We start from the raw sequence: 14,733 nt of genomic DNA, 5'->3' as shown, positions 1-14,733 counted from the left end.
TACATCCACATTCCACCCACCTATGTGAACCATGTTTTCTCATGGGATGTATATTTAGGCCATGTCTTGTAATGTTTCGCATTTACACCCTTGTGGACAGAAAGTCGTTATTTCCACGAGAACGTTTTGTATGTCTTTGCGGGTGATTACTTATTTTGAGACTTGTGTACAGTAGTTTGCTGAGCAATTAACATAGCTCACATTGGATTGTTTCCTGCTCCAAACCAACATGGTCAGAGCTGTTTCTCAGATTAAGAGAACCCGGGTACTGACCCAGTCTTGCCATTGTTGCTCACTAGACTGGGGAACTGCAGGCTGGGATCCAACCTCTGATATTACTACTGACCATCAGGCGCTGAATTCTTGTCTGTCTTTTATTTTTGCTAAACCAGTATAAGGGATTATTCCTTATGTTGTGTGAGTATTTCACTTCACTCATGTGCTCATTTTATGTTGCACTGTCTTGCATTTTTATAAAATTGCTTAGGACAGTTTAAGAGAATGTCAATGGTGACATATCTGCAAATTCACTTTATCTTACCATTCAACAACACACTGTGTACTGTGATGGTGGTTATATCCTTAACTATTTTAAATAAGTTAATCCTTTAACTCTTATTGGGCCTGTTTTGTTATGAATCCCTCCGAAACCATTTCAAATGTTCAAGTGTTTCTTTTTATTGTGAAACCATAGCATCGTATGGTTAATGACATCATAGACAAAATGGGAGCTAAAAAAATCAGGAAAATATCACATTACATTCTCCGACTTTTTTCAGATAAGTTCCAATGTAGCTACTAAAGGAACACACGTTTTGCAAATGCCTTGAGGGTTTGCGGTCTCCGTTTCAATTCTTCACTGTCAGTTGTCTTTTCATGCTAACGTGTTTCATACCTGCTTCTTGCGAGGACAGCGCTGTTTTGGCGGAGGATATGAAGTTGAGTTTGTTGTTGGGCTGGATTTAAGAGGCCCTGCGGACTGGAATCTTATGTTATGATCCCCCAGACTGATTTATGTGCAAACGGAAGACAGATGGCGCGGGGACGTCTCTGATGAGTGCTCGCTCGTTGCCGGTCACGGTGATACTGTGATTAGGGAGTGTTTAAGTAATTATGACAGCATTCAATGTCGGCCTTGTTGGTGGAAGCACACATGGGGAACACGTTACATGTTATTTATACCAGACAACGGGTGCACTGTGGCGTAATTCTTTGGGTTCCCAGACCCTGACTACAGCCTTGACTACAGTCATGTACGCAGCATGAAATACGGCTTATGCTTAAGTAAACCTCACTCAGACGTAATGAAATATAGAGAGACCTGTCTCTGGCTCTGTTTGATTTGGACAGAAGTCCCCTTTTTTGCCCGACGAAACGAACTCCCACCACACAGTATAAGTTTGTCTCGCTTCTATAAATAAATATACAGTATGTATAGAGCGCGATACAGTACATGCTATCATACAAGGCCTATCATCAACGTGCATGCTTTCTCACGGAGATTCACTTTCCTAAACAGACAGAGTGGATTTTTCAGAATTGAGAAAAACTGTATGAGAAATGGGCTGATCCATCCTTGCAGTTGGTTATTCAATGCCTGAACGTAGGCTGATATTGCCCAGTCAGAAAAGAGAAAGAGAAGCGCTCAAATGCTTCTCTTAAGTGTGAAAGTATGGAGCAGATCACACAGTACCGCCACCCCCCCCCATCTCTCTCTCTCTCTCTCTCTCTCTCTCTCTCTCTCTCTCTCTCTCTCTCTCTCTCTCTCTCTCTCTCTCTCTCTCCTTACAGGATCATTGACCGCCTGGATGGAGTTCGCCTGCTCTGGTCCTTGTTGAAAAACCCCAACCCAGATGTCCAGGCCAGCGCTGCGTGGGCCATCTGTCCATGCATTGAGAATGCAAAGGTGCAGTACAGATCCATTTCTCACTACACCGAAATGTTCTTTCTTTTTCATCATTGAATTCTGCTGGGCACGATTGAAAAAGGACAAATCCTTAATTTGTATAAACTGTGTATTGAAGTGCACTGTAACTATGAAACCTTAACACTGGCATAGAATTTGTCCCAGTTGTTTTAACCGCACAAGATTATCATGTTTTCGATCACACTCTCTTAACAGAAGCCTGTTTATATAATCATGCACGTGAGCCTTTCCGAGCCTCTCCTCCTCCTGTCCGATCTGGTGTTAGGGAGGCAGGGGCACCTCTGTGTCAACGGTGGCTTACATGAACCCTCCACTTAATAGGAAGCAGAAAGCGCTGCACTCTGTTGGTGAACTGCGAAACAGGCAGAGAGAGAGAGAGAGAGAGAGAGAGACTTGGAGTAATATCCTGTGGCGTGAGTTCTGATTCCTCAGCCGAAAAGCCTCTCTCAACATGCTCTTCGTTACAGACGCACAACCAGCAGCATCTTGCACAACAAGCCGGGCAGCCAGACGTGCCTGATCTGACCTCACCCTCTTACAGCCAGACCATGCCTGATCTGACCTCACTCTCTTACAGCCGGAGCCTAGACTCAACATACTGTATACATCTACGGAATACTGGAATGGACCTATACCATTCCTGCCATTATTACTGTAACAGTTACATGATGTACTGTAGGCTAGTACTGCAGGTACAATCCCTGTGTCAATCAAACTCTCCTTTCTGTCAGAAGTCAGTCAGTTTGATTCCTTGATCTGTTGTATGATTTGATTTTCTAATACAAATGTTACATTTTGTTCTATTAGATTATCTCCATGTTTAACGTAAACAGCTCGTTTTCCGGACAATGTGTTTAAGTTTAAACAGATATATCGGGCCCAGGCAGGTGTCTCGGGCTGAAGCTCTTTTTACTCGCTGGAATTTTCTGCGGGCCAGAAGTGTGGCGAAAATGATGTATGGCGACCATATGGACAGAGGAGGACCGCAGCTCCCTATTGAAAGCTAACAAAGTTTGACAATGTTTGTCTGGACGTCACGGTGCCAATTTTTAGTGAATACATGTACTTGCTCTTTGGGGTGATTTCTGAGACAGGGGCAATGACAAGAGCTAAACAGTGCTTTTTTTTGCCCTGTCGAGCGAGTCAGGGAACCCGATATCGCTCGGTGCGGTAGTTATTTAGATAAAACCCCCATGTGGTTTAAGTTAGCAGCTCCAGAGTGGATTTATGAGAGAATCATGGTGTAAATGCAGCTGCTGGATGCTCTGTACCTCTGCTCCTCCTCAGACACAGACACAGACACATACATCACATGCGTCACAGCATGCCCCACTTGCACTGGCCAGCTCTGACTAAAGTCCACTTATTATACACAGAGCCGAGGCTTAGCAGTGAATCAGTCAATTAGCTTTGTTCCTCAATCAAAGAGGGTGCAACCTGCCCACTCGTGTAATGAAGTCATCATTCATTCGCCTAAATGGCGGGCAACTTGTGATGCTTGATAGATTTTTCCTTTTCGTAGTGTCCGTAAATGGCGTGACCGCCTGATTGGGAGAGAGAGAGAGAGAGAGAGAGAGGGAGGGAGGGAGGGAGGGGGAGAGAGAGAGAGAGAGAGAGAGAGAGAGACAGAGAGAGAGAGAGACAGAGAGAGACAGAGACAGAGAGAGAGAGAGAGAGAGAGAGAGAGAGACACAGAGAGAGAGAGAGGGGGTCAGTGCACTTGGACCGGCCTCCCCCTCGGTGGAGATATCGGGCACGTCAGATAATGTGTTTTCTATTTCATTTCATCTTCGGAGGGAGAATAGCAGGGGCCTTCCGTATGTAGCCTCATAATGCTGCGGTTTTCAGATCTGGGGGCCATCCAGGCCATGAAAGAGATCCTCACTAGTCTGTCGCAGCTGGTGGCTTGAGAGCGCTTCCTCTGTCGCTGGGACTCTCGGCATCATCAGTATTCCTGAGGAAGGGCTTCCTGTGTGCGTCGGGGGGTCAGCTCCTGGCCCTGGCCCCGCACACACAGCTCATCCTCTGGCACGGCATCTGAGGGCCCATAGACATAGCCTCAGTGCCCCAACCAGCTCTGTGCTCTGTCAGAGAGAGAGAGCCATCCATTCAGCACTCTGTCCTCACTGGGCAGGGTGCACTGTCACATTACCTGCTGCGGCTGGAACATCACTGCAAATCACTGCTCTGTTTGTCTGGTGGTCTAGCGGTTCTGTTCCTCTATCAGTTAAATGCAAGTCAGTTTCCTTTTAACAGGTGTTTTTCTACAGTATGTGTACAGAGGCCTTTGAGAAAGTAGTTTGCATTCCCAATGTCCAGTGTTGGGGAAGCTACTCTGAAAATGTATTTATCTAATGACAAATTACGTACATGGGAAGTAGGCCTAGTTAAACTACACGTTATCTACCCTTGAAAGAAATATACTTTGTCAAAAAGTCAAACATTACACCTTTTAAAGTAACTTTAAATGCACATTTTAAAGTAAGGTTTATTTTTATTTTCAGAGTTTTTAAATGATAAAAAAAGGAAAAGGGCCCTGTGCAAAAGGATCGGGATTATTCTTTGTTACCTTTTGAGAAGATAATTACTAAGGCTCAGACCAAAGTGATTTACTCGTTAGGGCTTCAATGAGTCAGGTGAATATAATTCCAGGCTTGAACTCTATATTCTGAAGTAACTCCATGCCTTCTAAAGTATCCGACTGTGGTGGCTGTTGTGTCTGACCATTGTGTTAAAAACCATGGGTTCCTCTAAACAGTTCAAGAATCAAGATAGTTCACTTCCACCATCAAGGAGAAGGCTACAAAAGAAAACTCTCACAGCATTTCAAACTAGCCATTTCCACTGTCAGAAACATCATCAGAAAATGGAAAATAAAGTGAACAATTGAAGTCAAGGCAAGATCTGGAAGACCAAGAACATTTTCAGATAGAATGGCCAGGGATCTGGTGAGAAATGCTCAGAAGAACCCACACATCACTGTAAAAGAGCTGCAAAAAAGAGTAGCAGACACCAGTCTAGTTGTTCACAGGACAACAATAAAGCGTAGACCTACATAGCAGAGTTGCCAGAAAGAAGCCTTTCCTACGACCTCAAGGCAAAATTAAGCGTCTGAAGTATGCAAAAGAAAACCTTGAGAAACCTGAAGCCTATTGGAACAACCACAATTTTACTTTTTGGCCACAAAAAGATGTTTGGAGAAAAAAGGGTGAAGCATTTGTAGAGAAGAACACCTTGCCAAGTGTTAAGCATGCAGGTGGATCCATTATGCTTTGGGGTTGTGTAGCAGCTCGGGGCACAGGCAATATTGTGCAGGTGGAAGGAAGAATGGATTCCACCAAATATCAAGAAGTTCTACAGGCTAATGTTCGAAGGTCGGTCCAGAAATTGAAGCTGAGGAGAGGTTGGGTATTCCAGCAAGACAATGACCTGAAGCATACCTCAAAATCAACCATGAAGTACCTCCAGGAAAGACGGATGACGGTTTTGGAATGGCCCTCACAGTCCCCAGACTTGATATTTCTGAGCTAGAGGTGTTCTGCCAGGAAGAATGGGGAAACATTCCAAAACAAGGAAGACTCTTAGCTGGCTACAGGAAGCGTTTGCAAGCTGTTATAGTTGCCCGAGGAGGAGTTACAGAGTACTAGCTGACAGGGTTCCCAAACTTTTGCACAAGGCCTTTTTCCTTGTTTTATTATTTAGAAACTGTAAAAAGCTACACATAAAAATGAATCCTGCTTTAAAATGTGATGATATCATGTCATGTTTAACTTTGTACCATTTAGAGGTTAGGTTTGCTTCTTTTCACTTAGATATTAATTGTAAAAGGCATTTTGACTAGGGGTGCCCACATGTTTGCATCCCACTGTATACTGTAGCTACTTGAAAAAGTAGTTCACTACATCGAAACTACTTCGTCCCACACACAACAGTCAGCTACTGACAGATTACTATGACAGAAGGCATGTGACTGAAACCAACGCTCTGAAATCACTGAGAAAGAAGAAAGCAAGTGTAGTCACACTAACAGTTGAGCTACGAGTTGTGGAACTATTCCCCAACATTGCCAGGGTTGTAGAAGCACTGTCGATATTTTGATGGAGATGTAAATGGAGCATGCTTTGTGTGACTTGCATTCTTCCCTCCCTAATTACATGCTTTCAGTAATCTCTGTTCTATTTTCATATTATTGAGCGTTGCCGACTGCCACCTTGATTTATTCCTCCCTTTAATGGTGATATGGTGAGTTCTGATTTAAAACGTGGGCTGATGTGCCAAGCCATGCATATGTACTGTATGTGCCCACTCTTCCGCTGTGGTTCCCCCGAGAGCTCCCCACCAGCTTCTGGCCCGGATGGCATTGCGCATAAGTGGCTCAGAGTCCTGTGGTACCAGCTACCCACTGGTGCCATGAACACAAACCAATGCCAGCCTGGGGAAGCACACTCCTTCAGTGCCACTGACTAATCTCTTACACCATGTTTTCAAAATAGTCCAAATAATTCATCATCCAAAATTGATTAACTCCTGTCATGAAACAGGCTGACATATCCACTATCCAAATGTTTAATAAGCAAGCAAGTCAAGCAATTTGTGCTTCTTCATTTCTGGAAAGGATGTGTATTTTTATTTTAGACAGACCTATCAGTTATTTTGCATACTTGACTTGGCACTCCTCATTCATATAGACAATGGCCTTTTCCTTGAAGCGGAAAGCAGGGCAAAGCCATAGCTACTCACCTTACCTACAATTGGACTGCATTAATGGCTCTTTGATGGTTGTTAAGGCTGATGAAAAGGCCTCTTTTCCTTGCTTGTGTGTTTCTTTTGTTTTCTCTTGCCCCTGCTCCCCTCCTTGCCCATTTCCCCTTTTTTTTCCACAGATTGAAGCACCAGCTAATAATAAGGCTTTTTGACTTTAGGACGCAGGGGAAATGGTGCGCTCCTTTGTCGGTGGATTGGAACTGATTGTTAATTTGCTGAAATCGCCAAACAAAGAGGTACTGGCGAGCGTCTGCGCCGCCATAGCCAAGATAGCCAAAGACGAAGAGAACCTGGCAGTCATCACCGATCACGGGGTTGTCCGGATGCTGGCCAAGCTGACAAACACAGTAAGAACACCTCTGCTTCTTAGAAAAAAATCAAAGAAAATCAAACCAAAACAATTGGCCTGAATTTCACTGGCAACATGCAGGCTTATAGATGGATTTCCATTGATTATCCAGTGAATCATAATTTCTCATTTAAAGGGCCAGTTAATGGTCGAAATGAGTTGTGTTGAATAGTTTCAGATGGTATCTGGTATCTTATTCTCCATCTGCAGACTGATGATAAACTCCGTCGTCACCTGGCGGAGGCCATCGCCCGCTGCTGCATGTGGGGGAGTAACAGGGTGTCGTTTGGGGAGGCAAGAGCCGTGGCCCCACTTGTGCGCTATCTTAAGTCCAAAGAGTCCTCAGTCCACCAGGCCACAGCACAGGCCCTGTTCCAGCTCTCCAAGGACCCCAACAACTGCCTCACCATGCAAGAGAACGGAGTGGTCAAGGTATGCTGATCCCCAATGCCAAGACTAGCTGTTCATATTTGGGGTTTTTATTCATTCATTCATATCTCAGGATATTTTTCTAAGCATATTCTAAACATTCTCTACACTACACTACACTCTACACTTTGTTTTCAGCGTAGACAAAGGTTTTTGTTATTTATTTTTTTGATTAAGTTGGTGTTTTGAGACAAAATGTATCATAAGCATTGACGAAAAATGCTTTGAGCCCCCATCACACTTGTTTTAGTGATGTGTGAAAACATTGGTAATAAACGTTGAAAAGCTGTAACTATTTTCAGAGCCTTTGACCAACGGAGCAGAAACAAAGCTAGTTTTATTCTCGGCGGAAACATGACTCCACTTTCTAACCGTCATGGGAATTCAGAAAAGCAAACAACTCAATGTGTGCAAAGTGCCACTTCCCTTGTAGACCCTAGATGCCATTACAGAGCAAGTCAAAAGGCTGTAGCTTGGGTAACTGTTGCTAAGAGTCGTCCCTGGAAATGAGAGCAGAATGCGGCGATGACATGTTTTCGGCCAAGGAATAAGGGACAAAGTAGCCCAGAGTCGAAATAGAGCAACATTATGTTACAGTGGAGATTTTTATGGTACAGAGATTTTTTTCTCTGATTAAATCATCCATTGAAATCTAAATAGTCTACGTTATTACAGTTCCTGAAGTGCCTTTGGATGTAGGGGACAAGCAAGGCATCTTAGAGATCCAGAATAATAGTCTCTATTAATCAGTTTTATTTCCTCAACTTTTCCCAAAATGCTGATGTTTATGTCTGACATTGATGTAGAGATTTTATGTTTAGATTATGTTTGGTCATAGAGGATAATTCAATGTTTGGGAAAATGTTTCAGGCTGGTCATATTTTCAGAGCACGATTTTCACGTGAGAAATCTTTTGTGACCACATAGAGTTAATCTCCTTTTTTCAATAACAACTGTGATATAAATTATGAAGTGGTTCTGCCATTGCAGCCAAATATTTTTTCCCATGTTCATTTAATGGTGTACTTTAGCTTGATCTGCTGTTGCTGTGTATGTGGTTCAACACTACCCATAATTGGTAGCTGGACTGAACATTGGGTGTTCCGAAAGAGTAATGTCCAATTTGCAAAAGTCGTTAAGCTGAATGTTTTTTGTAGTTCAAGCCACGACAAAAACTGGATAGCTGTGTGTGTGTGTGTGTGTGTGTGTGTGTGTGTGTGTGTGTGTGTGTGTGTTTGCGTGCGTGCGTGCATCTGTGCTTATGTGTATGTGTGTGTGTGTGTGTGTGTGTGTGTGTGTGTGTGAGTGTCTACGTGCGTGTGTGTGTGTGGTGTGTGTGTGTGTGTGTGTGTGTGCGCAAACACTGCATACCACCCTTTTAATCAGTCCCTTTCGCTTTGCCCTTATTAATGTACCAGTACAAAGTTTCGACACAACTCCAAAATGTATTTTGGGACTTTAAAGAGCTTAATCACAAAAGGCCATGTTACACCAGTATTGCGTGTTTAATTTGTTCTTAATCGGAGACGCAGAAACACGGGTGCATTGTTCTGTCTGGGTTCAGTCTGAGAGCTGATGTACACCTGGGTGACCCTCAGGAAACATTACAACATGAGAGGTTGTCAGTTCCAGACTGAGAGTCATTGAGCCTGTACGCTCTGCTTATGATATACGCAATGGTGTGACAGAGAATGTGTTAAAACAATATTTCCTATCGTTCTGAATGCGTTTGAGTGGGTTTATCGAGGACCGAAGCTGTTCTCCGACTGTACAGCAGTCTTATTTACGGCCGAGTGTAAAACTCAAGACTGCCCCTTGTATTATTGCAACCGTATTTCAAAGGGCCTTTCTCTGCCATTGAAAAGCTCTCAAAACATGTACAGTACACCCACAAGTACGATAATGATTTCGAAGGATTTCTCTTAGTGTATCCTTCTCTCCCCTGAATTCTGTTCTCAGTAAGTAACTTTCCTCCCCAGCCTTCTTAATGGTGTATAGCTCAGTCCCCTAAGCTTAGCAGAGGAAATTAAGCATTGAAAAGAAAGTATTTTACACTGGAAAACACATTAGTAACCCGTCTGAGTTTTTTTGCTCTTTTTTTTCTGTCCCTCAGTCTTCAAAAAATATCCAAATACTTATTTCATTGCATCTCTTCAGATTCATAAACTGTATGAAAACGTTTAAGCTAACTTGTAATGTTGCAATTGAAATTATGAAAGAAAAAAAAACATCTTTATATAACAGCTGTTTAAAGCAGAACCGAAATGCAAACTATTTTACTGTGTGTTTGGCAATACCCTGCTGATTTCAAGAGGCAGTGCAAAATACTTTGCCTCAAATGTTTGTGTCCCAAGTTTCCGAGCGACCCCTTTCTTGTGTTTTCTGTCATTGTGTCACTGTGTGTGTTGTTCCGAGCTGTGTTCCCTGGTTCTCTCTTGAGGGAGCCTGTTGGGCTTTAAGAACAAGCCTTGTTCAGGAATGGGACTCGGGGGCTGCTTTCCCAGAGGAAGTGTGTAGGGCAAAGCGAAAAAGCACCAAGATGAATTGCCCTCCTCGTTTGATTTGACATCTACACTTGGTATCTCACAGTTTTATAAGGATGTGCTTTATTTTGTCCCTCGAACAAAATCAACACACCCTCCTTTTTGCTTTACATCGCTTTCCAGAGGACTGAGGATTGTTTGCTAAAACCATAAATCCTTGTAGACAGCTTTAGCCAGCTTTTTGTATTAAAGGGGCTCTTTCATAAGAAAAGCTTTGTGAAGTAAATTGATGTAAATTACAAAATGCGGATGGTAATTATTGGTAATTTTTCAACTGAAGGTATTCCAGAAAATGTCTGTTGCCAGGTCCTGGTTTTTATTTTAGGCTTTAAGTTCCTAAATGAGAAAAACATTTCGACTGTTGTTGCCATGCATACTCCTGTGCTCGCACTGTTAGTGTTTGCTTTCATTTTCTTGGGGTTCTACATTGCTGACACTCACAGGGTGAAGGGTGACAAAGAGAAAGAATAGAGAAAGGGAGAGAGAGGGAGAGGGAGAGAGAGGGAGAGGGAGCACCAGAATTCAAACAGTGTACGTCAGACATATTTCTGAAGTTTCCTCTTAGTCATGCTCTCTCTGGAAGAGGACCTACGGTACCTGTACAGTAGGGATGTGGTGAGCAGATGAAACCACAACCACGCCACCCGTGCTCAGCTGTACGTTTGAAATGCCTGGTTGTGTTCTACGTTAAGGTGCTCTGACTCTTAACTCCTCTCAGCCTGGGGATGAGGAATGTCTGGCTCTCTCAGGTTAGACTCTGTGGGGTGTGGGGACCAGCTTAGATTCAGATTTGAAAGTCTTACAGTAAACTTTCCACAAGTCATACCCCAAGTCATTGATTTTTAAACTCCCCCCCCCCCCCCCCCCTCTCTCTCAGAGAGAGAGACCGAGAGAGAAACCAGCTTAAACGGTCCCTGGCTCATTGGAGACCGTAGAGAATGTTGTTTAATGTTTACCTTGACTTCCCCTCAGTAACTTCCCCTCAGCCTAGCTAAATGCTGCCTGTTTGTGCTGTTTGCCCACACTGGGGAGTCTGAAACATGGGAACGGAGGGCCTGGATCTGAGCCCTAAATGGCTGTCAAGACTGAGGGGCTTTTTCTGGGGGATTCAGACCCCAACTCCTCAAGCAGCAGCCCAACACCAGAGCACTTAACACTGTGACACCTCCATGTGTGATGGGATGTGTGCATGCACATGCAACAATGTGCAGGCCTCTCCCTCCACACACCCTTGCCAAAACAGCCAGGGGGAAGCGTGTTTCCCTAGCTCCTTCTCGGAGGTCAGGACACACAGGAGTCCACTGAAGTGTAAAACCTCAGACTCCCTGATTCATTATTCAAACCAGAGACAAGTGTTCATGTTACTGTGGTCAGAGGAGAATATCGGAACAAGTGCTGTATTATATTCTTTGAGATCCCAGCTGGAGGGATAGGGGGGGGGGAAAAATGCAAAGAGAGACACGCTTATCTTAGCCTAGCTGTGCGCTTCAGGAGACCTTATTTGGCCACGTCTGAATAACATGCTATGAGGTTGGCAAAACGCTGCTTCTGGCACTTTTCAGGCATCCTCTAGTTTTCACAAAAGAGACTTGTCCCCGGGTCTGGCTGCATGTTTTCTGGAGCTTGTGGATATAAGTTTGCTTTTCAGAGGTGTTTTGGATGCTATTTAAAAATCGTTATGAAAACCGACAACTGATGTCGCTGCCTCAAAATACTCGCTGATACACTGATGCATTGAGAAAGACTGACATTCATGGGCCAACATCCTCTTCTTTTTTTTCTTCTCTTTTAGGACGAATGGAATTGAAGGGGTGTTATTTTCTCAGCTTTTAGGGGTTGTCAATGTGTAGCCTAGAGTCTGTCCGTGCTTCTACACGGAGAGGAGATAGAAACTTCATCTTTCATCTGTTTTCCTTTCACTATTTATCTTTGAGCAGACAATTCTGGGAATGTCTTTTCTCAGTGCCTTGGCACCGTGTTGACCACACAAATGTGCAGAGCAGCCTTTTAAGTTGTGCATGTAACACGGAAAGAGTTCTAGTTTAACCTCCCAGTCACACTGTGCCATACATTACGAACACATTGATAACATCAATTGATGGCAGCTGCTGGCCTGAAAAAATCAGGTGTAGTGCTGAGGCACAAACATGTACATTTCAAGCCTGCAAACTGTGACACTTTAAACAAATGTGAAATAATACTATTGTGCAATATGACAACCCTAGTCGTCTATCTGTACAGTATAGTACAGTGAATAGTGTACATAGCCTTTATTTATGTAAACCAGCTCCTTCCCTTCTTGTGATTTTTTAAAAAGTGTTTTTTTCCCCTTTCCTAACACCAGGGGAGCCACCCCTCCTAAATGTCGTTGTTTGGTACCTGTACTGTAGCAATGACAATAAAGTCCATTCATTCATTCATTCATTCATTCAACATGGCAAAGAACAGACACAAGTGCCTCTAGAATAAGTACACGAGTGCTGAACTGTGAGGGGCCAAGCTGTTTCAGATAGATGGAGATAAGAACAGATGAGGTATGATGTGAGGCACAGATCTCACAAACAAACACACAGACACACACACACACACACACCCTGTTATAGTGAAGATATAAACCCTAAAAAAGGACCTCAATGACCGATTTTCAGCACGTGAAACGATAAAGGAATCTCATCACTTCCCTAGCTGGCTGGACATCTGGTCTGGAGAGAGAGAGAGAGAGAGAGAAAGAGAGATACACTTCCTGACCAGTTAAGTCAGACTGAATATCTGAAGTTTCTCTCCTCATCGTAAGACACGGCACACAGAACAAGGAGCGTATACACTGCTTAACGAAACGGATCTGGATCTGTGAATGAAGGATTTAGGTGTTTGGTCTAGGTCTTAGGTTTCTTTTCTTTTGTATGTAGGACACTGTCTCGATATTGTTTGCTGTGTTACTTAACAGATCACTGAGGATGTGTCATTTGGACAGTGAAACAGAGGGACACAATTGGTCGGCCTGTTCAAACACCACGACAAAGCCTGGTTCGGCACATTCTTGCTGTATGAGACTTTATCCAAACACTTTGCTGTTGTAAAAAGCTTTAAAGAGACATTTTATATTAGGCTATATTGTTTAGTGTTTGAGAGCTTTTGAGTGTTTTGTTTAGAGATTTTAATGTAGCCTTCGCTTCATTAATGATGTAATCCAGAAAACCTCCAAAATAAGTTGTGAGTGTGGCACACCATTGTGATTCATGAAGGAGCACAGATTGGTCACTGTGTTTAAAATGCTCATTGCGCCAAAGTGTGCATGTGTTTACTTTCATTTTGATACAAGACTACAGCTACCCACAAGCTTGTGGTACTCATTTCGCTGTTGAAAAAAACAGAAAGATGTAGCATAAGTGTACCATAGCCCACAGTGTGTCTTTGGCAGAGTTGTCCATAAGTTTACATTGATGTGACAGTATAATAAGTAACTCTTTTGAACACAATAAAAACGTTTTAATGTATTATTTTATGTTCCCAAAATGTCCCCCGAAAGCTCAATTTCTAGAGAGGGAAAAACCCGTGTTCTGCAATAAGATCAAAAAAGATCCATTATACAAGCCAGTAATAGTCGGATATAATCTGACCTTTGAGCAGTGGAAGTCTGTCAAGTGGTGTGGTTCGTGCTCAGGTTTTTAATGCCCAGGCCGCCTGCTTGACAAACGCTTTCATCTGAACAAACTTTCAGAGGCATGTGCTTACAGCTGTAACCCCACTGCTCAAGCCTGGTTAGGTTAAAACAGGACACACACAGAGACGCACGCCATTGCAGCCTGTGTGACAGACAGTCACAACTAACTGCAGGGCATGCATTCCCACCGATCATTAGGCTAGCACTACGGCTACAATGGAGTGAGCCTCTCGAGACCTAGAGTCGAGTATGGAAATGCCGTCGACATGAATGAGACTACTTGCAAGTGTCATCCCAGTTGACCATACCCGTTCTGTTACTAGATTGTATGAGAATGAATGAAGTACACTATTACAGTGATGAGTGTCTATGTAACCCTTTCCTGTCCTCTCCCCCTCTGTTCTAGCCCCTCCTTGGCATGATGGGGTCCACTGACGAGGTTCTCCAAGAGGCAGCGGCTGGCTGCGTGGCTAACATCCGTCGGCTCGCCCTGGTCAATGAAAAGGCTAGAGACGGTTAACAACATCGACCGCAACAAGAACAACAATCCCACTCCAACAGCTTCTATGACCTCATCACCCATGAGGTCTGCTGTGGGCATCGTGTGTTTACGTCAGTCACAATCCCAGAGTTTCCTCTCGCCACCCCTATTCTACCCAATAAGAGTCCTTCCAATCAAATATGACGTGTGACAAATATATACTGGTTTTCCTTCTTTCTCTGCAATAGCACAAAGCTATTTATTCCGTCTCATAAATGTATAGATCATTATTTCGTTGTAGGAAACACACACTCTTCCTCATTTTTGCAGTGTTTAATTTGATGATAACAATAAATGCGTTCTTCCCCTGTTTGCTCCCATGCCAGATACTCCACACTTTCCTGACAGTGAAGCGGTTAAGAGCCGTAGTCAAACATGTTCTATACACTGTAGTCAAATTCCTTACATAATTCACATGAGACACTGATATCTAAACAAGACCCACATCTGGTTCTGTTACTCACTTCAACACAAGGTCTTTAAAAAGCTAAATATGGTTTAGGAAACACAAACACA

At 43.4% G+C, this 14,733-nt stretch overlaps 1 protein-coding gene across 1 annotated transcript in view; it reads left to right on the top strand.

Moving 5' to 3' along the window:
- odad2 (outer dynein arm docking complex subunit 2) overlaps nucleotides 1-14,196 on the top strand; it is a gene marked incomplete at both ends in the record, with an annotated part of 47,335 nt that extends 33,139 nt beyond the window's left edge. Inside the window, 4 exons of the mRNA XM_080544455.1 lie at nucleotides 1,792-1,906; nucleotides 6,850-7,038; nucleotides 7,251-7,472; nucleotides 14,083-14,196. Coding sequence (XP_080400581.1) covers nucleotides 1,792-1,906; nucleotides 6,850-7,038; nucleotides 7,251-7,472; nucleotides 14,083-14,196 — 640 coding nt within the window. The remainder of the gene's footprint in view (nucleotides 1-1,791; nucleotides 1,907-6,849; nucleotides 7,039-7,250; nucleotides 7,473-14,082) is intronic.
- Nucleotides 14,197-14,733: the final 537 nt, after the last annotated feature.

Source organism: Nansenia antarctica, assembly GCF_963989245.1.
Source record: "Nansenia antarctica genome assembly, chromosome: 13".
Taxonomy (NCBI): Eukaryota; Metazoa; Chordata; class Actinopteri; order Argentiniformes; family Microstomatidae; genus Nansenia; species Nansenia antarctica.
This window is presented reverse-complemented; position numbering and strand designations above follow the sequence as displayed.